Source organism: Spermophilus citellus (assembly GCF_964194105.1).
Source record: "Spermophilus citellus genome assembly, chromosome: 8".
NCBI classification, from domain to species: Eukaryota; Metazoa; Chordata; class Mammalia; order Rodentia; family Sciuridae; genus Spermophilus; species Spermophilus citellus.
The window spans coordinates 8,993,621-9,021,077 of NC_138189.1; the positions used below are offsets into that span (position 1 = coordinate 8,993,621).

A 27,457-nucleotide genomic window follows, 5' to 3' on the forward strand; every position below is an offset into this window, starting at 1 on the left:
TAGGAAAAAGGCATTTTAAAATAATGTTACATTAAAAGGATGAAAATATTAGGAAGATGTTACCATGAATTTTAGAAGAAACTTCAGAAAATTTCTAGAACATAATTTTTACACTGACAGTGATCATGAAAAAGGATAGAGATTTTGTGGGTGCTTCTAGTATATTGTGTTTTATTTTCTACCATGTATTGGATTTACTTTTGAAATTCACAAAAATAAATTTAAAATAGGACTGACAGGATGGAGCTGAGTTTTTCCATCATCAAAATTCATTCTTCTGTGTTCACGTAGCTGAGGAGCATGGTTCCTGGAGCGTTTCCGCGGCTGGAAATCTTTCCTCCTCCTACATCAAGTTGCCCTCGGTGGGGCCTCCCGCCACCTGGTAACTGGCTCCTCACCTTTTCCCTGACAACCCTGGCCCTAGAGCACACCAAGCGGCCCCTGCATGAATACCGACTTTGAGCTGGTGTCCAGAGCTGCGGCCAACGCACAAGGAAGACCCTGTCCTCGCCGTAGGGCAGGTGGCCGAGGTGCCAGCCAGCGCTGGAGTCAGCTCAGTTTCCTTTGACACTTTGCCTGAGTTCTCGCCTGTTTCTGAAAAGGTGATCCAAGTGGGGATTTCAGGGCAGGTCCCAAGGATTGAATGAGAGAAAACGGAGATGGAATCTCCAAGCCTCCTTATTATTAGGCCACGACAGTTAGCAAAATAGCTTCAGGGTCTGCATTGGTAAAATGGGGGTGATAAAAGCCACTCTGCTGACGTCTGAGAATTAAATGAAGAAGCATGACTTTGTCTGTATATGTAATATCTTGTTAGGTCTTTATCTAGCTATCTACATTGGCATGAGAACTTATCGAGGCGGGGTTTGTATTGGATGTCGTCATTTAGAAATTGAATGACACCTTGAACAATTCACTTCACTGTCTTCTCTCTTCATTTTCTCACGTGTACAATGGAGATAACGTGACTGCCTCTGTGATGGTTCTAAGTGCCTTAAATGTGTGTACAAAGAGGCCATGTTCAACAAAAGGCTTTTATTATTGCACAAGTGCCAAGCACATGGATGGAGCAAGGAAACGTAATTCTGTGCCTCTTTGCACAAGCAATACAGCCATGGCCAGGAACATACCTTGCCCTGCTTCTGCTCAACAAGTCTGCAGAGGTAGTAGGCCTTCCGAGGTTGTCTCAAGGTGCCTTTTGTTTTAGACTCAGCACACTGACTGTGTTGCTTGCCCCGGTGACACCTATCTAATCTGAGAGCAGTGAAGAAGAATGGGTATTGTCATATAGGTATTGTCAATACAGGTATTGTCAGCCGGGAAAAGCCATGACGAACCAAAGGATATAGGCTCAGGTAGGGAAATCTCCCAGAAAATATCAAAGATCAGAGACTGATGCAAAGAAGAGCATCGTGATGTTTGTTATCGATGCCACTCATCACCATTTAAGTATCCTTCTACTTACTGTGGTCCATGTTAGGAGTCCTGCTCTCTAAGCCTGAAGACAAAGCTTGAGGCTCCCTTGGAATCAGGAGGTGAGCATCTGGTCTCAATTCCACTAATCACACACATTTTTTTCATTCAGAACAGTACAACGTGAGGGAGGAGGTGCCCTGTGGGATCCGTGGGAGAGTGAGAATGGCAGCCTGGGCAGAGGTGTCAGCAATAGTGCCCTACACTCGTCATGTATGGAGCCAGTTCTGAGATCTGGGTCTCACTGCCACGGGATGGCATTTGCAAACCATCCAAGGTGAAACTGGAGTGTTCTCCTGCTTGTATCACCCCCCAAAGTGGATTTCTGACTTTCCCAAAGACTCTATTGCCTGACCACATCACCGAGCCTGAACTGCCTTGTATGCAACTGAGAATTCCAACTAATGCACATGGGCTGTGTTCCTCCATCAGCACATGCCGGGTTGATCTTGCTGTCTTGTGGGATAATATTTTGAAACAGTACCTGGATGTTTGCTCTGGTATTCATTCACGTTTGCACCTGTGCCTTTCTTCCTTAGCATACCACTAAACCCAGCCCCTGTCCCTCCCATTACTTTAGAAAAGCTATGTGGAATAAAAGGGGTGTGTGTGGGGTACATCTCCTTAGGATTTCAGTTTTAAGATTCTAGATTATTAGAGGAGTGGATAGGATTTGGAGCACAGGTAATAGACTGAAGAGAAAATAAATCAAGCAAGTGAAACTATACATCCACGTGACAAAGATTCTCCAACTTAGAAGATCGTATAATGTCAGAAGGAAAGCACCGTGCACACAGAAGTGGGGTGTCTTGGACAAAAGGGTTTGCTCCTTGAGATGAGCCCCAAGGAGAAGTAAATTCCAGGGCTACATTGTTGGCTCTGAGAGAAGGGGAGACCTATACACTTCACGGAGGCCTGAATCAGACCTGGATGTGAACACAGTCCCAAGTAGGTCAGGATTGTAGGGATGCCTCGGCAGTCAGACCTGAGACAACCCATGATTTCCTCAAGCCCTCTTTTGCCTCGCTGACATCACAAGGTGTGGATGCACCCCAGAGAGCCCCCGGCAGGGAGGACAGGACTGCGCGTCTGGGGTGCTCCATGCATGGCAGTGAGGCATCTCCATGGCGACCTGACAAGATAACAAATGAGGACAAGACAAGATGCTGAGGACTGTCGTTGGGAGCTGGTAAGGACAGATGGCAGTGAAGACCAAATGAACTAGCCTCTTTAAGAAGCTTCTAGAACTTGTTCAAAACCTGGGGAAGAATGGGATGGACCACTCAGGCTAAGTGGGCCTTACAGGGGGAAAAAAGTAAGTTCACTGTGGAAGAGCAGAGGTTCCTTTCTTTCCCGGGGTTCACGCACTGAACGTCACGTGGTAATTTGAGTGAGAAGGTGGCAATGGAGTAGCTGGCACATGAGGGAGCAGCTGGCAAGAGGCAACTTGAGTTCCATTCCTGACCTCACATCCTGGCTTTACAAACGGGTCGATGGAGGCCAAAGGAGAGGCAGCAGTTGTTTATAATCACAGAGCAGCTCGAATTTGGGTCTTCTAACCTCCAGGCCCACGCTGCTTCCCCAAATAGCTGGTTGTATCTTTTCCAAAAGGAACGGAATGGGAGCAGAGTGCCCTGCCTGTGACGGGCCATTTCCTCGAAGTGCAAGACCTTGGTGCTTGTGTCTGGAGGGAGTAGTCTTTCCCTGGCATCTGACCCCTTCATTACATCGGGGGTGGGGGACATAGCCACACCATCCCAACTGATTGCCCAGAGGGACGGGCATCTTGAGAGTCCACCTATGTCAGGTTGGGTCAAGCAGTGATGGTCCAGCCCTGTGCCGCCCTAGTATCTTCCAACTAGGTTTATTCTCGAGGCAGGATGGCCTGTGAGAATCTCCACCCATGAATCTCAATCCGGGTGACACAGGGACATTTTCTAATCGACACTATTGTGTGGCTTAGGACTACTTTATTTGCAATGACTGAATGTCTTGAACTGGCTTGGGTAAGCCCACGAGTTTCTTAGGAGGATGCTAGTCCCAGGGCTCACAGACATAGGATTGGACTCCAGGATTTATTGGAAGCAGATATTTAAATGGCATCAAGAATTCTAACTCTGTGTTTAATTTCTGAGCTACTGTTTTATTCTTAAATTCATTAATCATAAGAAAGGATTCACCCTTGGGCTGGCCAGTTGGGCTGACAGCCTGGGTCCCACCGGCACGTCCCTGTCTTGGCCTTCACTTAACAGAGAGGTGGGGTCAGAGGGTCCTCCGTAGGCACCCAGCACGGGTTCTAGTGTTCATTAAGTGGAGGACTCTATGCTAGTTTCTGAGGGAGAAGACAAGTCAGGGAGAAGAGCCAGTTTTTTCCCTCTGGGAGCCTCCCACTTTGGAAGGGAAAATGACATAATGTGGTCCAGGAAATGCCATCATCGTCTTGGGTACAGGGAATGGAATTCTCCCTCACACAGGGCCTGGGTTCTGAAGGTAGAAAGCAAGGCCAAAAGGGGCCTAAGTCAAGTGCGTATGAATACCTGAATCGCACCCAGCAGGCCAGGTGCTCACGCCCAGGGAGAAGAGCAGATCCCAGAGTGACTCACACAACCAGGGTCACCTCTCACCCCACTGAACAGACTGGCAGGCAAGAGCCCCTCCCCAGCCAGAGCAGTCTCCCCCCATTCTCTCCTACCAAGAGCCTGGAGTTAGATCTATGGGACGTGCTCAGTACGTCCCCCAAGCCAGGCAGCACCGAGCTTGGGAACCAGGATGCCAGCCCAGGGGGCCTCAGTTTAGCCCCATCTTTCTTCTCACTCCAGGCGGAGCCTAGAGTCACTTTACCCCCGTTCTCTAAACCTTTTAAAAGTGGAGGAGGCTCTGCGGCTTCTCCTTGGGATTCTCCACCCCACCCCAGCAGCAGCACAAAGTCCAGCTCAGATGGAGCCCTGTGAGTCCGGGGAGTCTGGGTTGTGCTGGGCTGGACTGGAGGTCCTCTAGACAAGCAAGGGGGGTGGCGGGAAGCAATCTCCGGGCAGCTGAGGGGTGCCATCCATTTTCCTAGGCTGTATATGCTACAAAGAGCTTATCAAGGGGTGTTTACACATGAGGAGACCTTGCTGTTTTTAACAGATTAACGTAATGTATTGGCTCAGTGACCTGGCAGCCCATTTACATGAGTTGTTAGTTTATACTTGACTTTTCCTGGACAGTAGGCAGATAAAGAGGCCACCAGGTTGGTGGGGAGGAAGCGGGCCTGGCCCAGAGTGTCCATTAAGCAGTTAGGCATGGGGTCTGCAGGCTCTGTGCACCCTAGAATTTGGCCCTAACTCACCTCCCTCTTTCCCAAATGGAGACAGGAAGCCTCCCATCTGGCCCTGCCTGTGTCCCTCACTGAACATCTCCAAGCACTGGCTCATGTCCAAACACCACGGAGGAATTTTACTGTCAGGTAAAAATACCAAGTATTTACGTCACAACCAGGTCAGACCGGCCAACGGGATCCCAGGGCCTGGTTACGTGTTCTGGTCTAGGAAAGTCTGGCCCCAGGGCAGTTAACTGGCAGGCACTGTGCCCTCGCCTGCCGACTGTGTATGTTCTGGGTCTCCAGGGGATGGGCACTGCTCTCTCTCGTGTGGATGAGAAAACCGAGGCTCGGGGACATTCGCCCAAGTGGAGCAATTCCTGGCGGTGGAACTGGAGGTCACCTGTTTGTGCTGCTCAAACAGATGACCAAGGACTGGGGATTTACAAAGAATAGATGTTTCTTTGCCAGTGGCTCTTGCAGGCTGGGGAGTCCAAGAGCAGAGTGCCAGAGTCCTGCAAGGGCCTTTGTGCAACACCACCCCCCTAGAAGAGGGTCGGACTGGTGAGTGTGCAGACCAGAGAGGACAGGGTTTTTTCTTCAGGAACCTCCTGCTGAGATGATGACATCAATCCCTGCAGAATCTGATCACCTTGGAGAGGTTCCAGCTCTGCACACTGGCACAACGGCCATTACGTCTCAATGTGCATTTGGAGGAATCTTCCAGACACAGGGGTGTTCTTCTGCCTGAGACCTAACCAGACCTCTTAACTTCTAGGGGACAGAGGAACTTGTCACTTGCAGAACCCTTGGGACGGATGTCCGACAGTGAAACCTGTTGGCAGTAAGTCACTTTCAGTCGTCAGTGAGCAAGAGACTCCTCTAGGGAGTTTGTCAAAGTGCAAACCCCCCGGGACTCACAGACTGTGGGTCTGAAGTTCAGCCCAGGGAGCAGCATTTCCCATATATCCTTCACAGGTGCTCCAAATCTGAGGCTGGTCAACCAGATGGCATCTTTCAGCAGCACAGGGTCCCCTCCTCTCCAGGAGTGGAGGGTCTCAGGTGAGATCGATTATCTGCTCCTGTCCTAGTCCTCCCATTTTCTAATCTTTTAATTTTATGATGAACATACATGATGCCTGGAGTTACTGCAGCCATCTTGGGGCCATGAGGGAACCAACCTAACAGCCATAGGCTGACAATACCAGAGAAAAAGGCAAAAACTCTGGAAACTTGATGGTATCTTGGGGCAACTTACTTAAGCAACCCAAGAGTCACTTTACCCTGAGAATGCTTCTTGTGAGAGGTGATTCGTATTCTTAGATTATTTAAGACATGTTAATTTTTTTGAATATTCTGTTACTTGCAGCCAAAAGGGTGGCAGCAGGTATACCCGCGAATGAGATTTACCTGCTTACTGCCTGAGCTAGTTCCAACAGGGCTTTAAATACATCAGCATCTGGGGCCCGCCAGACAGTAACGCCTAGACTCCATCTGGCTGCCCAAATGACTTTAATTGTCATTAAATACCTAGTTACCCCGAGAGCTGCTTGAGTGATAATCATGGCATTTCATATCCACCCCCTTCATGCCAGGAGTTGGGTAATGCAGATGCTATCATATGCCACCTCATCCCATCCTTAAAATCACCCAATGAGATGAGGAGCATATGTGTTTTGCACATGAGGAAACTGAGACCCAGAGAAGTTAAGGAGTTTGACCAAGCTGCTTAGCCGTGAGTGGCAGAGCCCAAACGAACCCCAATCCGTCAGACTCTCAAGATGGTTCTCTCCAGGAGACCATGCTGTTCCATTTTCTGTGACTTATGAAGCTCTGTGTGTTCACACATACACCGAGGTGCTTAACGATGCGGATAAAAGGCATTCATCATTGTAATCCCTGAAGGAGATAACAGAAATATTAGCAAAGGCCCAAGTGAAAACAGATCAAGTGAGGCCTCATCTTTTACAAGGGCCAAGGAATGATTTACTTTATCACAGCAAAGAATTTTATTTGACAAATGCATACTTTATCATCTCTGGTCTGCTGAAACTGTAAGTTTACATTTTTCCCAGCCATAAAATTAAAATAATTTTGGCTCCAAAAACTTAAAAAGAAATCCCATTGTAGTTCAAGTATTTCCCTGGAAATTTCAACGTGAAATATGGAGCTGGAACAAGTAAAAGTACTTTAAGGCAGGACAGACTCTGGAGTCGGGAGGGGCAGGGTTCAAATCCTGGTTGGGCTTCTTGCTTACTGTGTGACCCTGGACAGGGCAGTTCGCTCCTCCAAGTCTGAGCTTTCCTATCTGAAAGATGAACTCACTGCAGTCTCACTGCAGGCCTGGGCAGAGGTTTAAATGGGTAGCCTGTGCCAGCTGCATGGCTGCATAGGTGCATAACAAAGGTCTCCTGATGCAAAACGTGCGGGAAGTGTGTAACATGGCGCCTGCTACAATAGGTAGCTATGCGATAGATCTTAGTTCTCATTTCCCACCTCCAGGGCGGGCCTCCAGATCCCGCACCAAACCCAGGGGGTTGTGGTTGTGGAAGGAGTGACAAGACAGCATTCCCATGGCTCAGCTCTCTGGCATCTTTCACAGCATGGTCCCTACCCCTGACCCAACCCAGGGCAGAGGACCAATCTGTCAGTGGACCATCTGCCAACTGAGAAGACAAATTTGAGAAAGTCTGAGGATCAGAGTAAGAACAAGGAGTGGGGCTGGAGAGAGAGGAAATGGTTAAGTCAGCTCAAGAGCCGAGGTCTCTGGGAAGCTGGAAAGAGGCAAGCCTCCATGTCCAAGTCAGAGTGGGTTTCAAGCACATTTCAACGAATGAGGGACTGTCCAGGGAATGTGGGCGGCTAGTGGGAGAGGCAAGAGACAAGGCCCTGGCAGGGAGGACCTAGCCATGGTCAAAGGGAAACCCAGCAGCTCCCTAGAACGATGGGTTACCGAAACTGTACCCCCAGAGACACTGAGATAAGCAACCCTGGAAACCAAAAGTCCCCATCCTTGTTTGGAATTGTTGTGCTTTCGTGCTATCCCCCACCGCCCACACCACGTCCTTAGCACCTCCTCTCAGCCCAGGAAACTCTCAGCACTGTCCCCATTTTACACATTTGCAAACGGAGGTTCATGACTGGTAATGTGTTTTCTATCAAATAAGGGAAATAAATGGAGAGACAGGGAGATGAGTGTGTGCAGCGATTGCCAGAGAGAATCCAGGGCCCTGGGTCTGGGCTGGAGCCCCAGAATTGTTTATTAAGCTTTCCAGGCAATTACAATAATCACCCAGGTTTGTGAAACACCAATATCATCCAAACACCCTCACTGTGGGTAAAAGAAACACAGCCGGACAGAGATGGAGGAAACTGCCTGAGGTCACTCAGCTGGTCAGTGGAGAGCAAAGACGGTTGGTCCCTCCACCTAATCTTCAGGGCACTTCCTGGGTCACCTCATGGCTGTTTGACAGTCCATGAACCTCCAGTATGGATCGCTTTCGTTCAATCAATAAGACTTTATCGGGTGCATGTTTGGTGCTAGGCACCAGGTTCTGGCCTCGTGGGGTTCATGGTCTGATGGGAAACTGGTCAGGTAGCTTACGGAAGCAACGTGACATGAAGGTACTTTGAGGGAAAGCAGTTTGATGCACAAGCAAAGGGGCACACGAGGGGTTAGCAACTTCTCCCTGGGAGGCTTTAGAGGAAGGAAGCAAAAAATAAGTAGAGTGTCCTTACCTGTGAGCCTTTGATTTAATAAGCCACTTATGTGCTGGGACTTGATATAATTAAGTTAGAATCGACAATGTTAAATGGAATGTGTGTAAGGGTATTTATTATGTGGATAAGAAAAAATATGACGCCACTGAATATGTTAGGGCAAGTATGTAGGACCAATATAGAGGTACCAGGAGAACTTCCTGTAGACATGGACCTCTGACTGAGCCCAGGCTGCGACTCTGCTTGTGACCAATGGTGGAAGTCAGCCCTTGTCTGCACCGTGCAGAGCATGAGAGGGGTCAGCACATACACCCAAATTACAGAGGGGTTTACCATTTCCAGGGTGAAATGAGAAGGGGTGGAATTCATTTTCTGATGGGAACTACAAGGTCACTGCGAAGGGCACACTTTCATTTGTAATTAGCACAGTAAGCCACATGGTATCTCTGAAGGATGGTTTGGCAAAATTTAAGAAAAATACAATGTACTCAAAATGTCCTTTAAGCCAGTCTGTCAGATATCATACCAACACCCACTGAATTCGTTTTCTATTGCTATGAAGTCAATTACCCCCAGACTTGGGACCTAAAATAACTATAACAATTCACTATCACTCCTAGTTTCTGTGGGTGAGGAACATGGGGGCAGCTCGGCTGGGTACTTCTAGCTGGGGTCATTGCTGAGGTTGCAGTCAAATAAAAAGCCAGGTTACAATGACCCAAAGCCCTGACTGGTGGTTTCCAAGTTGGTTGAACCAAAGGGCCACAAGTTGGTACTGAATGTCAGCAGGGTGTCTTGTCCACAGGCTCACGTTGCTGCTGGAATGTTCTTGCAGTATGGTGTCCAGCTTCATCCAGGAAGAGAAATGCAAGGGACCCAGGAGGGAGCTTCAGTGCCTTGGGTGGCATTGGAGATCACTGACACCACCACCATCCCTGCTGAGGTATTCCAGGGTCGCAATTAGCTCTGATTTAATCAGGGGGTAACACCAAGGTGCGATTATCAGGAGGTGAGAACCTTAGGGGAGGGGCCCTTTGGGAGGCTGACTACCACATACATCAAAGGAGAAAACATTTAGAAAGAGCTCTGGATACCTGCACTGCTCTGGGAATTAGGATGGATGGTGAATGATGGTCCAGACCTCTGGTTTTTCAGATCAGAAAACTGAGTCTAAAAGGTCCGACTGATCATGCAGGCAGTTTCATTTTTGTTTATGGTGATACTGGCAAGTGCTCTACTACTGAGCTACATCCCCAGACCTTTCTATTTTATTTTGGGATAGGGTCTTGCTAAGTTGCCCAGGTTGTCCTTGAACTTGCGATCTTCCCGCCTCAGGCTCCCAAGCTGACGGTATTATATTATATGGACCACTGTGCCTGGCTAGGGTTTTGAGACAGGAGAAGTAAGTTTTCTAACTGTCCTCTTCAGGGTCTTTCTTCCAAGGGAAATCCCAGCAAAGGTGCAGAGTGGGGGCCCACCTGCTAGAAATCAGTGGTCTGCAGAGTTGAAGAAGAGCAGATGTTTTAGAAGGAAGAGTGGGAAAGCTGTGAGAGGATTCTGCATGTCAGACAGAGGAATTCACTTTTCTTTGATGGAAAAGGCCACAGAGGGCCGCTGGGGGGTGTGGCACCAGAGAGTGACTTAAAACCCATAGGTAAGCCCATTCTCTCAGCTGTGTGTGCAACGGTTTGTGAGGCCTCTGAGGTAAGCTGTTGGAGCGATCCACCAGGTGTTGGGAGACCAGGGCAGCAGCCAAGGAAAACAAAAAAGGGTCTGAGACATGGCATCCAGGAGTCCCCACCATGTGCAATATGTGGGTTCCATGTTCATTAAGGACTGAGGGCGAAGGTGAGGGTGGCTAAATGTGCATGGGCAGTGCCCAAGACATGTGCCTCCCTCAGTCCAACCCATAGCCCCGAGTCCGCTTCCCTCCACAGTGTGGGAGGCCCAGGAACATCCAGTACAACTCAGGATCAGGACTTGGAAGCAAGTAGTCTGCCCTTCCTCGTTTCCAGCTCTCCAGAATGGAAACCTGGTGTCATGAAGGGCCAGACATGGTTCTGAGCTCAGCCCAGAGGGCCCTGCCCTACTGACAGGCTCACTTCCTGCAGGGAGGGTGCTCTGGGGGAGGGCTCCCTCCAGGCTCTCCTGCAAGCCCTCTTTCCCCACCCAATATGCTCTGACCACCCCTGCATGCCACATTCTCCACAGATGGAACCTCTCCTGATACCTTAGGTGCCATGGCCTTCCTGGCTCTTCTGCTTACTCCTCCAGGCTGGGGGCCTCCTGAGGCAGACACCAGGTCTGCACATGCTGTGTCCCCAGGGTGTGGCCTGAACACCATGATTTTGCTCTGAAAAAGCTTGACAAATAATATTCTCTCTCCTAATTTCATTAGCTTTATATCCAGAAACTAAGGTTTACAGTCACAAGGCAGAATCCGGCCCATCCTTGGGGCTGCTATTCACAAAACCATTGCTGTAGATGTAGCATGTTCTCTAGAACAGAGAAATGCCTTGTTCTAACAAAAATGGTAAGACAATGTTTGAAAACAGGCAAGAAAGTGACTTGAGAAAGAAACCCATTTTCTAACAGGCATGAAGATTCTGAATGGGGTAAGAGTGGCCCTGGCCACACAGAGGAAGCTGGCCAACAGAACTTGAAAAGCTGGATTAGACAGGGCATATGCCCTCTAACTGGTCATCAGTTACCACTACTCCCTACTGTCTTACACACTTACCTGCTTTTTATTCCTGTGATTACATGGATAACCTCTGAAGGCATATGAGTCCACAACCCTGCAATATGATACAATGCTTCAAAAGGAATCCTTTCCATCTTTGGGGAGAAAATGTTTGCAAGGTTCTTTGTTAAGCCGGATAGAAATCTTCATAGCTTCTCCCTACTTATCTTATTTCTGGGTACCACAGGTCCTATAGCACAGATACAGCCTTGCCCTAAAGCACACTGTCTGACCTATTTGAATTCAACCTTCAGAGTCTCTCTGAGCCCTTCTCTTTTCCACATTAATTTAGTGTGAAGTCTTCCTTCAACTGTTTCATAAGACATTGAGTCCCCTCACTGTAATCAGAATGCACCTTATTTCTTTAAAGAGGAACATCCATAAGGCAAAAAATACTGTAGGCCTGGCCTAATCCTTTGCAATCCAGGATGCAGTCCAAAACCCAGCTGCACCAGCATCCTTGGGAACTCATTACAAATGCAGAACCTCAAGCCCACTGCAGACCTACCCAATCAAGATCCCAGGTGACTCACACACACAACCTACTCAGAGGAGAACCGTCTTCACCTTATGTAGCATAAGGCTACATGAGCTTTTGAAGGTTATTATGATATCCTATTGGCCTTGTTTCCTCCTATCAGACATACCTGCTTTTTTCTACCCTTATTGCTAAGCTGCATCTTATATATTATTGGTTTTTTTAAATATTTTTTAGTTTTAGGTGGATACAATATTTTATTTTTATGTGGTGCTGAGGATCAAACCCAGTGCCTCCCACATGCTAGGTGAGCACTCTACCACTTGAGCCACAACCTCAGCCCCATATATTATTTTTTATTGAAGCACTTAACAGTCTTATTACATTTTGGTGAGTTCTGCATGTGCCTACGACTAAGTTCTGAAGGGGCAAAACATATCATGTTAATCTGTCTTTGATGTCAAAGACCCCAGTATGTCATAGTTGCTTGTGCAAGAAGTAATCAAAAACTAGAGACACTGAAATGACAAGAGAAAATCAACATATCCAGGTATGGCATGATCCAGGGCTCAAGCACATGGCAGGGATTTGGACTCTTGACCCCCATGCCTTGGCATCAGCCCTGTCCTTGGGGAGGCTCTCTCTCTGCAGCCTCACATTGGCTGCCAACATTGCTCAGAGCTACATGTCTTTTTATTCTAGTCCAGTGGGTATAGTGTTCTGGAAACTTCTGTGAGAAAAGCTTTTTCCTTTTCTGTTTCAGAAACCTCAGCAAATTTCTCCTCCGGTTTCATTAGCTCTGATAGACTGATCAGCTCAACTCTGGGCCAACCACTCAGGTGAGGGGAGAATATCACCTAATATGCTGAAACGAGTAAGGATCCACTCTCAGAGCAACGAGTGGCCAAAATGGAGAAGGAGGGCTCCACCAACAATTCGGGAAAATGATGTTGGAAGGAGTGGTGACATGGGCACCAGGAAGCAGCGGATGCCTGCCTCTCAGGTTCCTTTCAATCTCCCAAGTGCACAGGACACCCAGCATCTCAGCCACCACCAGTGTGGGTTATGGCCCCAAACTTCTCTGTTTTCAAAAGGTACACAATTATTATGCTCCTCTGCTTGTTTCAGTAATCAACTGTAAAGGGCCTGGCCTACCTCCTCCTGGAATAATGAAGCAGTCACAGGAGCTCTTGGGCCACTCCGAAAACCACTCCAGAGCGGTCTGCCACACATAAGAGGGTGAACTTGAAAGGCAGCATCCAAACTTGGGTGGAAGACTTTTGTGTTTTCCAAAAGCTCAATAAGCAGCAGAAGTAACCACAATGTGTTTGAAACTTTATAGCATGTGTCTTCAGGAGACAAAGTGCCTCAAACTACAAAGTAATCATGGGGAGACTTGTAATTTTTTAAATTAAAAACTGTAGGCAGGAGAGGTAACAGTTGAAGTAAAACAAGCACGAATTCTACTTTTTGTTTCAAAAATAAAACCCGAGGTACGGGGAAAATTGTAATATGGAATTTAGAAATAGGCTTTCTCTGCCTGCTGTTTCTGTGTGTTCATTATGCCTGCTTGCCTTAGCCCAAAAGGCTCTCAGCGACTGGCCACACTTAGCTGAGGAACCCAAGGCGGGAACAGGGAAGGGGTTCAATTTCTGACTTCAAGGGGAAAATTATCACCAGCTCCTTTGGGCACACACTGCAGGTCGAGGTGGTCAGCGTGAGAGCACAGGTGGACAAATACAGGCCCATGGCCAATTCGCCAGAGAACCATAAACCAGACCTGTTCAATGCCCAGGAAGGACGTCAGTGGAGCAGGGCATCTGGAGAGCAGATAGAAACAGGTCCCAGTTTCTTCCATTATACCTCAGAAGCATTTGGGGCAACTCCTGGCTTCACCACTGACTCAAGGAGGGCTCTTAACTGTCTCCTCACTTATCCTCAGCTTCAGTTCCCTCGGAGAGAGGGGCCAATGATTCCTTTCTCATTGATTGGTGTGAAAGTAAAACTATTCATGTGACAAGTGCTAGAAACGTCCAGAACTGGCCACTCTAGAAAAGTCCACAGAGGCCATTTTTCCCCTGCCCTCACTCAGTCCCTTTCAGTGCTCAAACTTTATAAAATACACAACTGAAGAATTCTGTTCTCATCATAGACCAGCAGCACTGAGCTTGTACAATCGTATGTACGTATAAAGTCACACCTTATAGTACTGCAGTAGCTGTCCTGGGTCAGGAGAGGGAAGCTTTTCAAAGTCCTTAAGTTTTCACACAGATATACACAACACAGAATAACCAAAAGGAACTTGGTCCCATTCCTTACTAAATATAAAACCTTGGACAAGTTAGTTCAGTAGTGGGCTTCAATCAACCACGGCATTTAAAATAGCAGCAACAACAATAAACATGTCTCCTACAAGACTGTAAAGCCTATGAAGGTTAACATCTCACTTATTCAACTTTATATTCTCCTAAAGGCCCTGGTTTGCATACGTTAGGAAGATGTTGAAAGGAAGGATAAACCGAACTGTGTAAAGGGCTTAAAAGGGTGCTAAATTATTATAAAAGATACAGAAATCCAAATAAGGAAGTTAGATCTAGTACCTAATGAGTACAGTCAAAATGTTTAAGTCATCTTTAATTTAAATTTTTAAACTTAATTTCTTTTCTAGAGATAGATGATCTACCCAGTCTAGCACTGAGCTTCCATAACCTCTGGCAAGTTACTTATTTTGTCTTCTTAGCTACACAAGGATGTGAAAGAAGTTTTATAAAATCCCTCACAGCTCCAAAATCAAATGTCCAAAACTTCTGCACACACTATGGCAACTTTCCTATGAGAAAGGCACCCTGCTAGGCACTGTTAGGGACACAAGAGAGAAGAAACACAGAACTGCCCTTCAATTAGCTCAGACTTACGAAACAGTAAGAGAGGGATACGAATAGCTCTGGTTTAATGCAGCAAGGGTGGTGGGCGCCTTCTAAGAGGGAGTAACATGGAGCCGTCAGCTAGCTTTGTACAGGAGTGGGATCCATTCCTGTTTCACTGTAGCAAATACAGGGTACCCATCATGCCAGGCACCATATCTGAACACAAAACACATCTACGATCAAGACAAAGAAAACTGCCTTCATGGTGCCCAACGTCTTGTGGCAGGAAAGAGACAATGGGGGCGCAACAAGAGGAAACACAAAGCAGACAGAAATGAGTTCGCAGTGCTCTTGCACAAAGGTCTAAGAGTAGCCGAGAAAAGATAGAAAGGTAGGATGCGGCTGTCACAGAGCTTCTGAAAAGCCAAGCTGTGGAATTCAGACTTTAATGAATCCAACAAAATAACCTAACAACTCCAAGTCACTGGCTATATACTGAACTTCAGAGGATCACTGACCATGTATTCAATTATAATTTTTCTATAATAAAAAGAAAGATGGCTGAAAGAAATTTTTTAAAAATTTAATTTAAATAAATTTATTTGTGAGAGAAAAACATCTGAACATCAGGTACAGTCTGATCCACAATGATCTAACAGGATGTTATAACTCATTCTGGAGTACTCTAATACAGTTTTAGGGAAAATTCCATGTGGAGCATCAGCTGAACACTTATTAAAATTCATAAAGCCATCTAAGCTGAGCATAATACAATACATAATGACCATGATACAGTAATAAAAATACAATATCAAATACTCACTACTTTGTGAGTTACAAACTATAGTATAAACAATTTAGGCCCCTTTTTAAAAAATGAAAAAATATTTCTATTACAGCCTTATTTCAAGCATTTTCAGTTAGGTACAGCTTTATATGTTTTCACTTAAAACAGATAGCAAAAGAATGCCTTCTTAAGTAAGTGCAGGTAAAATATGTGACTTGTTTCAGTATTTGCACTCTGAAGTATACTATGACATATGTGAGTTCAGATAAGAGAATGAAACTGTGTTGTGGCAAAATTCTGGCTGATGATCAAGACTTGGATGGTTTTCACATTTGGTTAAAAAATTTCACGTTGGGAAAAAAAAAAAGAAGTGAGGATATAAGGAACCAACATCATTCCTTTCAATGAAGCAGTCCAATTCCAGAGTGGGCTTTCCGTTTTGATTTCAAAGTGTGTGGTCCCGAAGTTGAACTCCTTCCAGTCAAGGCACTGCCTGTGGCTGAGAGGCAGCACTTAGTGATGAAGCGATGGGAGGAGAGTGGGAACTGAACTACAGAGATGGTCACTGATAAACAAGCTCCTAGATGGCCCAGGGTGGCCAGCGCTCCAACCCAGGAGGAAAACACGCTCACTGCACTGCACACATGGAGCTCCGGGGCGGCGGGTGAACAGTTCTTGACATGGAATCCTGGCTGTAGTTTACAATATCTGCCTTCACCACCCTCTGTCATAAGAGAAAAGAGTTATTATCGGTACATCAGAAAGAGCTCCTTACAGTATATTTTTATTTTCTGAACTTTGGTGAACCCCTGATGATAAACATCATAAAAGAAGCAGGAGTTGATATTGAAAGAATCAGTCAGAACTAATGAACAGCTGTGTTTTTGGTTTTCTTGTTTGTCTGTTTCTTTTTTTAAAAAAAGGCAATGGCAACTCAGTTATTGAGTCTTTTCTGGTTTTATAACATTAATTTGCAGTTTTCACAGTCTCATAAAAATGTGACAGGTCAACATGAAAATTAAACCCTGATCATAATTTAAAAGAATCAAGATAAATCATAAATCATTTACACATACTTTAATTCATGATTTTTTACCATCTATTAAATATTTCCATAACCAGGATACTCAGCCATACCTCCTCTTAGAATGTTTACAGAGGTCTGTGTGTCAGGAGAGGTATGCTGTAGAGGACTGAGGAAGAAGGCAGAAATGTTCTGGGAAACCAAGTTTTAAAAACTTTTCTAGTTTTAAACACTTGCCTCCTAAATCCCTAACTTACTGCCAAATAACTCACTATTGGATTGTGAATAAAAATAAGGTATAATGAGGAATTTAAAAAATGACTTCATGTTCATGTTTTTAAAATAATTCAATCTAAAAGATACTTTTAATTCTTCTCTTCTTTCCACTAACCCATATGTAAAGAAACATCTGAAACAATGAATTTATCAAAATGCCCTAATATTTATCTCTAAGTAATAATTTAAATTAAAACAAATCCTTTACTGATTTCAACTCTTTAAGTCTGCACATAGAAGCAGACAAAAAAGGCCAATTCAAGGCAAATTTGAAAATACTCTTTCAATTCCCAGCTATGTCAGGAATGAATAAGAAAAGAGCTGCCTCCACTCTCCACTTCACTACATGTGTAATAAACACAACCATGAAGACAAACATGTTTGAAAGTAACTGAAATGTTATTTTAATTTGTTCTCAATTTCTTGTTTAATTTTTAAGTCTTTTGACAAAAAAATCAATTTTTCAAAGTTCTAAAACAGGACTTATGCAATATTAATTTACAAAAATGTACAATAATCATCTGAATTTCCCTATTCATAAGGAATAAAGAACAAGATAGCATTCACTGGTCATCCCCTCCCACCTCCCCAAATTCCAATAATTTATCCATTAATACCTGACTACTGTACTGAACAGATTCTACTCTGAGAAGAGCTGGTATGTTGATTATCTTCTTCCGGATACTTCACTATTTCTGCCCTGACAATATGCTGTCAATTCCGTACAATATAAACAAGATGAAGGAGAAAGAATAAAAAAGAGAGAGAGAGGGAGAGAGAGAGAGAATGAAAAGTATGTTCAATGACTGAAAACAGAAGGAAACACCAAAGTAGAAAAAGAAGATTAACATATAAATTTAAACATGTCACAAAAGAAACATCAGAAGCATGCAAACAAAAAAAACAATAGGAACAGAGACCCAATAAACAATACTCTTTATAATTCTATTTAAATATTGAAATAGATATGTACATTGAACTTCCCAGACATGTAAGTTCTATTTTTTACCCCACAATCATATATAACATATATAATGCCCAGTATATCAGAGGACTTTTCTACACTAAAGTACAGTAAGAGAATTAATTCCATTTCCTTGGACACACATTGCTGAGGATCTTATGTGCCAGTTACTCTCTGCTGGGAACACAGGGGTAAATTACACAACTATTTGTCATACAACCCAAATGCTTTGCTAGTGGACCTATGCTGTAAGAACACAAAGGGAGAGTAATTAAGCATCTTTCAATGCAGGGCACGGAATGAAGAAATTAGAGGCGACTTTTACATTTAATAATATTTGTTACTTGTCCAAAATTTCCTTTTGAAATTACTCCTCCACCCCTCCTAACCCTGACCTTTGTGCTTCCAAACTGATGTTCAGAAATAACAATTGTGAGACATGTAAAAAAATATATAGAATATGTATTGTCTTCACAAATAGCAGCCCATATTAAGATGCTATAGCTATTGTTTTCAAACATCTAAGAGTTTTGCTAAGTAAAAATAATAAAATACACTATAATGTTTTTTAACTGCTTCAGCCCTTAGGATGAAACAACATGCATGACAGAGATAACAAGCTCCCCATTATTTTTAGACTTGAAGCTATCCTTGCTTTTCTGTATGACCACAATATTTTATTTCAGAAAATCTTTCCTTTGCACTAGAATCTATAAATATAATAACACAAACCGAAACGCATCTTGATATGGGCTGCTGTTTGTGAAGACGTGTATGAATAAAGATCAGGTGAACAATTGAGAGTAAATTAATAGGATGCTAAGGCATATATATGTATGCATTACCTTAGGTCAGTTCTACTTAAGTTCTCTAGCAAACAGTATTAACTTCTGGACAAGATTCATGATTTACTAGGCACTCAACTATGGACAGAAGCACTCCTAACCACCAGATGAGGGCTGAGGAGGGGTCCTCAGTAAACTGTTGAGCACCACCACCTGGCCTCCCTAAACCTGACTGCTGAATGTCAAACTATGAATTACAGTGAAGAAAAGGGAATTTCTAATCAGTAAGCATCTCATCAATCCAACAAATGTTGATTTATGCCTATCCTATAAACAACCAGCTTACTGAACTATGCTCCAGACATTTTGATCAGAGTACCTGACTAACATAAATGACTTTGGTTTTCCTCATCCATCTTATAAAATTAAAGAAGAATTAACAAGGCAAGGCAGCATCTTTCTTAGGGGTCTTGACTCTATGACAAAAATCTTTGTATGATGTTTCTAAACTGTAAGCCATAATGAAGGCTACAGATTCAAAACTTAGCTTTCTATGATTAGAAAAATTAATTTCCATGTCATAAACTTCATGGTAGGTGGTTTCACAGCAGCTGGCTTGTTTATAAGTCATTTATTGATTTTTTCTCAGAGAAAATATGATCTACAAAACACTGACCTTTATTTTTAGAGTCAGAAAGTACACTTTAATTATTCTCAGCTATTGGCCAATGGAGTAAAAATAAGTGGCTTTAGGAGGAAAGGAGCCTGAGGGTGATCAGGAGCTTACTTAACTCTGACCTTCAAAGAGCATTTGCAAGTGGATACTGGAAAGGGAAGTGGTAGAGATCCAGAGCCTACACAAGCAGCAGCCTAAGGCTGGGCTAAAAGGTATAAAGATGATAGATGGATTCATAGGAAGGCACTAAAGATAAATTTAGTTAACTGTATAATTGTGCCTTAATCTAGATAGTATCTACCTCAGTAAAAGACATGGTTTGTCATACCCAGAATATGGAGCAATATTTATTACTATCTCTATTCTAGGTGTTGTGAACATTTAGATAAATAGTGTGTGATCTCTGTTTTTGAGATGTGTAAGACTAGGACAAAAAAAAAAAAAACAGATGTGTAAACTATTAAAGAGTAATCTGGTTGATATACAAAGTATAGCAAGATTACAGATTATCATATGCAGCATGGACACAGCATGTTAATAGCATAGTACTTTGCACAGAATAGAAACTAAAATAAAAGTTACTATTGTTCTTCTGTGTAATGGGCCATTTTATGCTATCAGTAACATTCATAACTTTGGGTAAGTTATTTCATCTCTTTAGTCCTCACAAACAACTAATTTATAAAACACAAAGTTTATCCATGTGGTGTCTAAAATCCCAGATAGTCTTGAAATTTTATTTAAAAATAAATTTAAAAGGTGAATAGGAAAAATAAAAATAGGATATGATGGGGAAATCCATTAAGCAAAGTTCAATACAGGGGTATGTACAAAATGAGTAACTGTGTTTTTTAAGGAAGACAAGAGGTACTTAGAAAAGGGATTTCTGGTGCAGTCCTCAAAAACACTGGAGAAAATGATAAAAAGATTAACATTTGGATAAGAAGAATCGAAGTTTTCCCAGGGCTACTTAAAGAAGGTTGATATTCAGGTAAGTGAAAAAGCAGGGAAGTCTTAGGACCAGGCCTTCAGTGGGCGTTAGTGTTACACAGCTACTCGCTAAGATGTTAATGAAGACTCAACTGAAATCTAGAGCATGCTTACCACATGCTAGGTCCTATGTAGACACTGTCATATACAGTATGAAAATGATCTGAGGAGACATCAATGTACCAGACATTACAGAAATTTTTAAGAAACTAATGCATACCTAATTAAACAAATTCTTAGTTTATTAACTGACAAGAAAAATGCCAAGGCAAACAATGTATTTACAACCCTTAACAAAAGCATATATGGCAAAACTTCTATGCAATTAAGATTTAAAAAAAAAAAAAGATTGTGCATTCATCACAGGTTATCCAGTGAATTATTAAAAAGCTAAACACTGGACTTTCTGGAGAACAGCAGTTAGAAATTTATTTTTCCTCTGAAGCTCTATTTTTCAAACAGAAACATAGGAACAATCTGAGAAACCAGAACACCTGTTAACAACAGTCCCAATTTTCACACTATCTTAGAGGGAAATATTTGGGGGAGGAGAAATATTGATAAATAATGCAAATAAAATTATTAACTAAGTTAGGGATTGTGAGAAATGCATCTGTAACGTATCTAATTGTTTAAATGTTTTCCTGCTCCATTTATCCTGAAGCTCCTTGAAGATAGGGACTTTACCTTATTCATCTCTGTTCACAGATTTTAGTATGCTCCCTGGCAATGAACAGACTCTCAAAATGTTTGCTGCATTAATAAATCGCATTCACTTTCCTTTCTTCCTTTCCCTGTTTTGTTACAAAACTTATAAAATGTGTTGATAACCTGACTTTATGATTCCCACACAAAAGCAACCTGGGTTAGAACTAAAATATCAAAATCCCTTTAAATAACCAGTGAATGAAACTAACACGGAAACCTCTTTTATAAATGTTTATGTCAGAAATTAAATTATTACTACAGCATGAATTCCCATGTTACATTAATTTTCTGACATTAATTTTCTCCTCAAAATAATATAAAATACTCTCAAACATTACCTTGAATCCCCTCAAGAAATATTTCAAATATGGAAAACCTGCAGAATTCCCCCCACCCCCCGCCCATAGGACTTCTTTCTTTTTTTCTCTTGTTTTCTCTCTCTTTTGAGATGGGGGTTCACTCTGTTGCCCAGACTAGTCTTGAACTGTGAAATCCTGGGCTCAAGCGATCCTGAATGCTAGGACTATAGACACATGTCACCAGACCCAGCTAAAACTTCTTATTCCTTTAAGCGAACTTTCAAAATTATTTCACTGAAAAATACCAATTGTGAAATTAATAATTGAATTGGCACCTCTACCAATTCATCAGGTTTAGGGAGGGATAATGAGTCTTCCCACCGTACATAAAGAATTCTGAGACACGATAGACAGAGGAGGGCTCAGTATCTTACATTTATCTTCACATTCATGAATTAAAATCAAGCTCCACCAATAAGCTGAAGACAGAATGAAACCTCAAAGCACAGTAAACAAGGGGCAGTGTGCAGGGACAGAGGGTAGAGGGTTGTTTAGTTAACATGTCCAACATCTCTTTAGTTTAAATATGCCTAGGTGTTAAACACTCCTCTAAATCAAGAGTAACTGGATGCCCTTGTGACAAGAGGGAACTAAGAAAAGTAAAGTTTTCTGGAAAATTTTGCCTTTTAAAATTTTTCCAGTTCCTCCTCTTTGGGGGGTCTTCCTGCAACCTGAACACCCACACAGCTCAGGCCAAATGCAAGAGTTTTTCCTTAGTGCAGCTCATACCCCTGTGAAAGACCAGCATGTTTTTCATCCTAAGTATAGCCACCAATCACTGGAGGACCTTGTCTCCACTCCTCTAGGCAAGCAATCTTAGAGTTATATTGGACTTCTGGTTCTCTCTCTTATCGAATCATTCCACATACCCTACAAATTCTTCTTGGCTCTGCTTTGACCTTGTCTTTATCCCAAAATAGCAGTAACCCAGTCTCCTTACCTCAATCCCCTTCCTATCCAACCATACACAAAAATACCCCAATAAATTAATTCTATATCAAAATTGCTTTATTCCCTACATAAAAATTATTTCCCTCTTGCTATTGATAACGTTCATCAATATGGCATTCAAAAATTCCTATGATCTTTTCTCAAACTCCCTTTATACTCCAATACAAATTGTCACTTATTTTAATCAAACTGCTCTTTTGTTTCCTAAATATGATCTAAGCTTCTCTACCCAGGTACATTGTTCATGTCAGCTCATTTTCAGCCCTTTTCTTCCTCTGCATTCCAAACTGCTCTATACACCTTCCCCCAACATGGTAAAGTAGTGACAGCAGAGGAACTTGTGTCAGACAGACCTATGTTCAAATCACAGCCTCACCACTCCCTACCCATGGTTTAGTGATCATGTTACTTAGCTTATTCACAGAAACAGTGTCCTGGCCATAAAATAATGAAATGCCACTTGTCCCAGAGAGTTAATCTGAAGAATAAACGAGATAGTTCAGTATCTGGCATAAAATATACTAATTTTCTTTACTAGAGACAGAAACTACAATTTTAAACTCCTTTAACTCTTTCTTACATCCACCATGATATTGTGTATATAATACATGATCAATAAATCATTGACTGTTTGATAATTATCCACAGACTCCAATTAATCAGCAATAAACATCATTTAGAAAAAGAAGGGGAAAAGCAGAAAACCAAAGGATCTCTGAGGTCTACAGGAGTCTGTGTGATCAAACAAGTCATCTTGACTCTTCTTTCTTGTATTCTCCCAAACCAAAACCAAGAAACTATTTTTTATGTGCTTGGGACCTGTTTACACAGCATAAAATATCTTACCTTTGTATCTGGCCATGGAAAGTGCTGAAATAAACATCTTTAAATCATGAAAATTAAAAGTACCAAATTTCCAAGTTCCAACTTTTAATCGAGTCCTAGACATAACCACCTCCTCCATGTAAAACTTTTCAATTGATAGTTGCTCCAATTATTTACACACACACACACACACACACACACACACACAGTAGCCACAAGAATGTGACACAGAAATAAGTTTAAAAGGAAGAAAAATTTAAGGATGGGAAAAGATAATTATACCTTTTTAGCTGTACAGCAAAGTAGGAAGGGTGGAGAAAATTGAGGGGAAATGTTGTTAGTTTGTTGCTTCTAACCAAACCACTTATGAAGTTTAACTGCAGACTGCTACTCTAATTTTTCATTCTATCAAACATGAGACTTAAGTACAATCAAGATGGCATTGTCAAGTTCTTGACTGCTAGTATTCATTTGTTTTAAGTCTAAGGCGACTATCGAGGAATAGTGAAAGAACACAGAAATTCTCAATAACCAATAACACTATTAAACTGACAAGATAACATCAAGAACTAATATTATAGTGGAGAGTGTTTTAAAGATGAACAGATTAGCCCTGAAAGAACTTAAATGAAGAAATACAAAACAATATAGTCAGAATTTTAACCCATCAATTAGCCACTGATAAAATTTTCATTAATCTTTTTCTTTCCACCAAAAGGGATAAAATGAAGTTTCAAGATCATGATAATTTGGTACAAAGTTAATATCCTTCATCTTCTGCAATTAATACTGATTCATACACATAATCTAAGGTTTTACAGGATATGTACATAGAATGCATGAATGCGATTCATAGACAAAAACTAATGATTTGTTAAAAATTCATTAATTTTTTAAAATATACAGTTCAAGATAATCACCTGTGACTGTTCTATTTCTGCTTTGTTTAATTTTATCCCAAGGATCTCAGCAGCAACTTTTTGGAAGCACAGGAAGACCTACATAACAAAAATAGGTTCTCATGATTTAAAATAGTCATACTTAAAGTTACCTTCAAATAAGCTAAATTTTCTAAAAATCGATAACAGGAAGAATTGCAAAAATATGATGTAGCATGTGATTCCAAAAAAAAAAAAACTTTATTGATCATGTGTAACAACTTATCATTTTTCAAATCATTAAACCATAGTTTGAAAGTCCATGAAATTCAATGAATTAGTCTAAATTTGTATTTATCCCAAAAGCATATGTTTGTAAATATTTAACATGACAAGTATAACCCACCACATTAAAACACACACCTACTAGCATAACAAACTACCATAATTCCTAAAAGAAAATAAAAATGAATTAATCTATAACTTAATGCTCTGGTTTGTCACTGTCAGCTCTATTTTGGTCCACTGAGCTCACTCTGGTCTATCTTAAAAGGTTTTTCTTTTCAACTAGTTAATAATCTTTCTGGTTTTCCTATCAATTTCAACAAACTCTCCATGTCTCTTCAGTAAAACAGCTTGCTACTCTTTACTGTATTTTATCAGTTCAGAATAAAGGAACAATATACTCCACTACTATTATAGTTAAACAGAAATCTACAGAAGCTTTTCTATAAACAGTCTTTCATACATAGTCAGCTTACAGCAGGTCCACTATGATTCTCAGAACTTCTATCCTGACATTTATTGCACTATAACTTATCTTTACCTCAAAAGTGTCCTGCCATATGCCTAGCTCTCCAAATCTCATGATTACTCAATGAATATTTACTACAACTTTAATAACTATAATTTCTAATAAAAAAGAGATACATACCTTTGAGAGGCTTATGCAATTTTACTCCAAAAAGCATGTTTTAGTTCACTGATGGTCAATGTTAAAAGAACAACAGAAAAGCTAATGTGGTATAACAGAAAGAAAAAGAGCGATCATAAAAGAAAATGGGCAATGAGATGAAGGAGGTACAAATCATGTAGGATCTTGTGGGCTAGGGAAAAATTTGGCATTTACTTGGAACACAAATGAAAGCCATGGGAGAATGGCCTGACCAGACTTTTATTTTAGTAGGACCCGTCCAGTTGGTGTGTTGAGCATTCATTACAGAATCAAAAGTGAACAACAAGAAAAATCAACAAGGAGATTTATGTAAGAGATTATGGAAACTAAACCAAAGTAGTAGCAGTGGAGTTGGTAAGAAACCAACTCCATCAGGATCTGAATTTATCATTAAAGTAGAACCAAAAGGAATTGGTGATGGATAGATGTGGGTTGTGAGAGAAAGGAGAGTCAAGTATGACCAAAATTTTCTTGGTCTGAGCAACTGGAAGGATAGATATGCCATTTTTGAAGTGGGGAAGACTGAGATTTGAGAAGAGAATATCAAGAGGTCAATTCTGCATGTGTTTAAACTGTTAAACATCTCAGTAGTGATGTCAAGGGGGTAGTTTGATCTACGAGTCTAGGCAAAGCCATGAAACTAAATCAGGTGCTAATGGAGTAAGTTTAGAAAATGAGACACCCAAGAACTGAGCCCTACAGCACTCTAATATTTACAGGTTCAAGAAACAAGATGAGAGACTACTTAAGTAGAATGAAATCAGGAGGCATAGAATCCTGGAAGCTAGATGAAGAATCTAGTTCAAAGAAGGGAGAGTAATCAACTATTTTATATGCAATTACTAAGTAATAAAGATGGAGATGAAGAAATGTCCACTGGATTAAGCAAAAAAGAGGTTGCTGGTGAACTCTGGCCATAGCAGTTTGGGTAGGGGCAAAAGTTTGCTGGAACAAAAACTGAAAGGAGAGGAACTGGAGATAACTCTATCAAGGCCTTCTGCAAGAAAGTGAGGAAAGAAATAAAGTAATAGCAAGAGAGAGAGGTGGAATTAAGAGTCTTCTTATTTTTAAGATAAGTCATAATATCCTGTATGCTGACATTATAATCCAGTACATGGAAAAAAAGACAATTCTGGAAAAAGTGAACTGCTATATCATAGATTAGGGAGAGGGAAATGGGACTACTGAAGTACATAATGGAGGGTTACCTTCCTAGGAGCACAGATCCCACAGTGACCATGGGGAAGAGGTTTGGGAACAGCTGTGCAGGAGAGAGCAAAGGGATTACTATAGATGTGGTAATGTGCGTATGTGAAAGTTGTCTTCTCTTTGTTTCAAATTTCTTAGAAAATAGGAAACAGGGTCACCAGTAGAGAGAGTGAGAATGTTTTAGACATCTGAAGAGAGAAGAAAAGCTATGAAACAGTCATCTAGATATCTAGATAAGAGGGTGAAATGACAGAGTAGGAACACATGGCACAATCACCAAGCACCATTAAGGGCCCACTTGAAGTTCGTCATTGTAAATTTGAAGTGAAATATCTGGCATGCCTCTGTATTTTTTTTGTGGTCACATGCCTTGCTGCAGTCACAGGAAAGTGGAGGCTTGGTTTAAAGCATAATTAAGATTTGGCCAAGTGAGTATGACAATATGAATGAGGGGAAAAGGAACTGAGGGAATATGTACAGTAATGGTTTGGATTGGCCATGAGATTTTAGTTAGGAGGAGGCAAAAATAAGGACATAAAAAGAGACTAGGGGAAAAAAATTTAACAAGTTAGTTAGGGATTTTAAAATGGCATTAGAATCAATGTCTTAAAGGTCTTGGTTAGGTTAAAATAAACTATTCAGTGTTATGGTTTAGATATAAGGTGTCCCCCCAAACTCATGTGTGAAACAATGCAGGAAAGTTCAGAGGTGAAATGATTGAGAACCTTAACCTAATCAGTACATTAATCCAGTTGAATGGATTAACTGGGTGGTAACTCTAGGCAGGCAGGGTATGGCTGAGGAGGTAGGTCCTTGGGGACGCCTTTGGAGTATATATTTTGACTCATGAATGGAAAAGTCTCTGCTTCCTGGCGTCTTGTCCTGAACTACTTTACTCTGCCATGATATTCTGCCTCACCTTGGACCCAGAGCAATGGAGCTGGCCCTCTATTAACTGAGACCTCTAAAACAGGAAGCACCAAAATAAACTTTTTCTCCTTTAATTGTTTCTTGTGAGGTCTTTTTTTTTTTTTTTTTTTTTTTAAAAGAGAGAGTGAGAGAGGAGGGGGAGAGAGAGAGAAAGAGAATTTTTTTAATATTTATTTTTTAGTTCTCGGCGGACACAACATCTTTGTTGGTATGTGGTGCTGAGGATCGAACCCGGGCCGCACGCATGTCAGGCGAGCGCGCTACCGCTTGAGCCACATCCCCAGCCCTCTTGTGAGGTCTTTTGATCAAGCAGAAAAAAACAAAAAAAAAAAAAAAAAAAAAAAGCCGACTAAAACACTGGGTGTGTTGGGAAATTCAGGCTGTGAGCTGGAAAGACAGAGTAGGGTGGTAATCAGTGATTACTGATACTGAGAAGGACTGCAATAATTTTTAATGACACTCTCAGGAATGAGTGGCTTCAGTGTGGTGGAAGACAAAGATGCTGAAATCACTAACAATTATGACAGAGATAGTATCAGAGAAAGTACTGTAATCTCA

At 41.9% G+C, this 27,457-nt stretch overlaps 1 protein-coding gene across 3 annotated transcripts in view; it reads right to left on the minus strand.

Moving 5' to 3' along the window:
* Positions 1-15,159: 15,159 nt before the first annotated feature.
* Positions 15,160-27,457, minus strand: part of RAB28 (RAB28, member RAS oncogene family) — an 83,185-nt gene continuing 70,887 nt past the window's right edge. Inside the window, exons 6-8 of one of the 3 annotated variants that reach the window (XM_081304720.1) lie at positions 23,848-23,925; positions 17,287-17,380; positions 15,160-16,093 (exon numbers count right to left, since the gene is read on the minus strand). In XM_081304720.1, coding sequence (XP_081160846.1) covers positions 17,291-17,380; positions 23,848-23,925 — 168 coding nt within the window. In that variant the 3' untranslated portion in view covers positions 15,160-16,093; positions 17,287-17,290. Of the gene's footprint in view, positions 16,094-17,286; positions 17,381-20,196; positions 20,248-23,847; positions 23,926-27,457 lie in introns of those variants that run through there. The other 2 variants (XM_081304722.1, XM_081304721.1) reach the window with 2 other exon arrangements.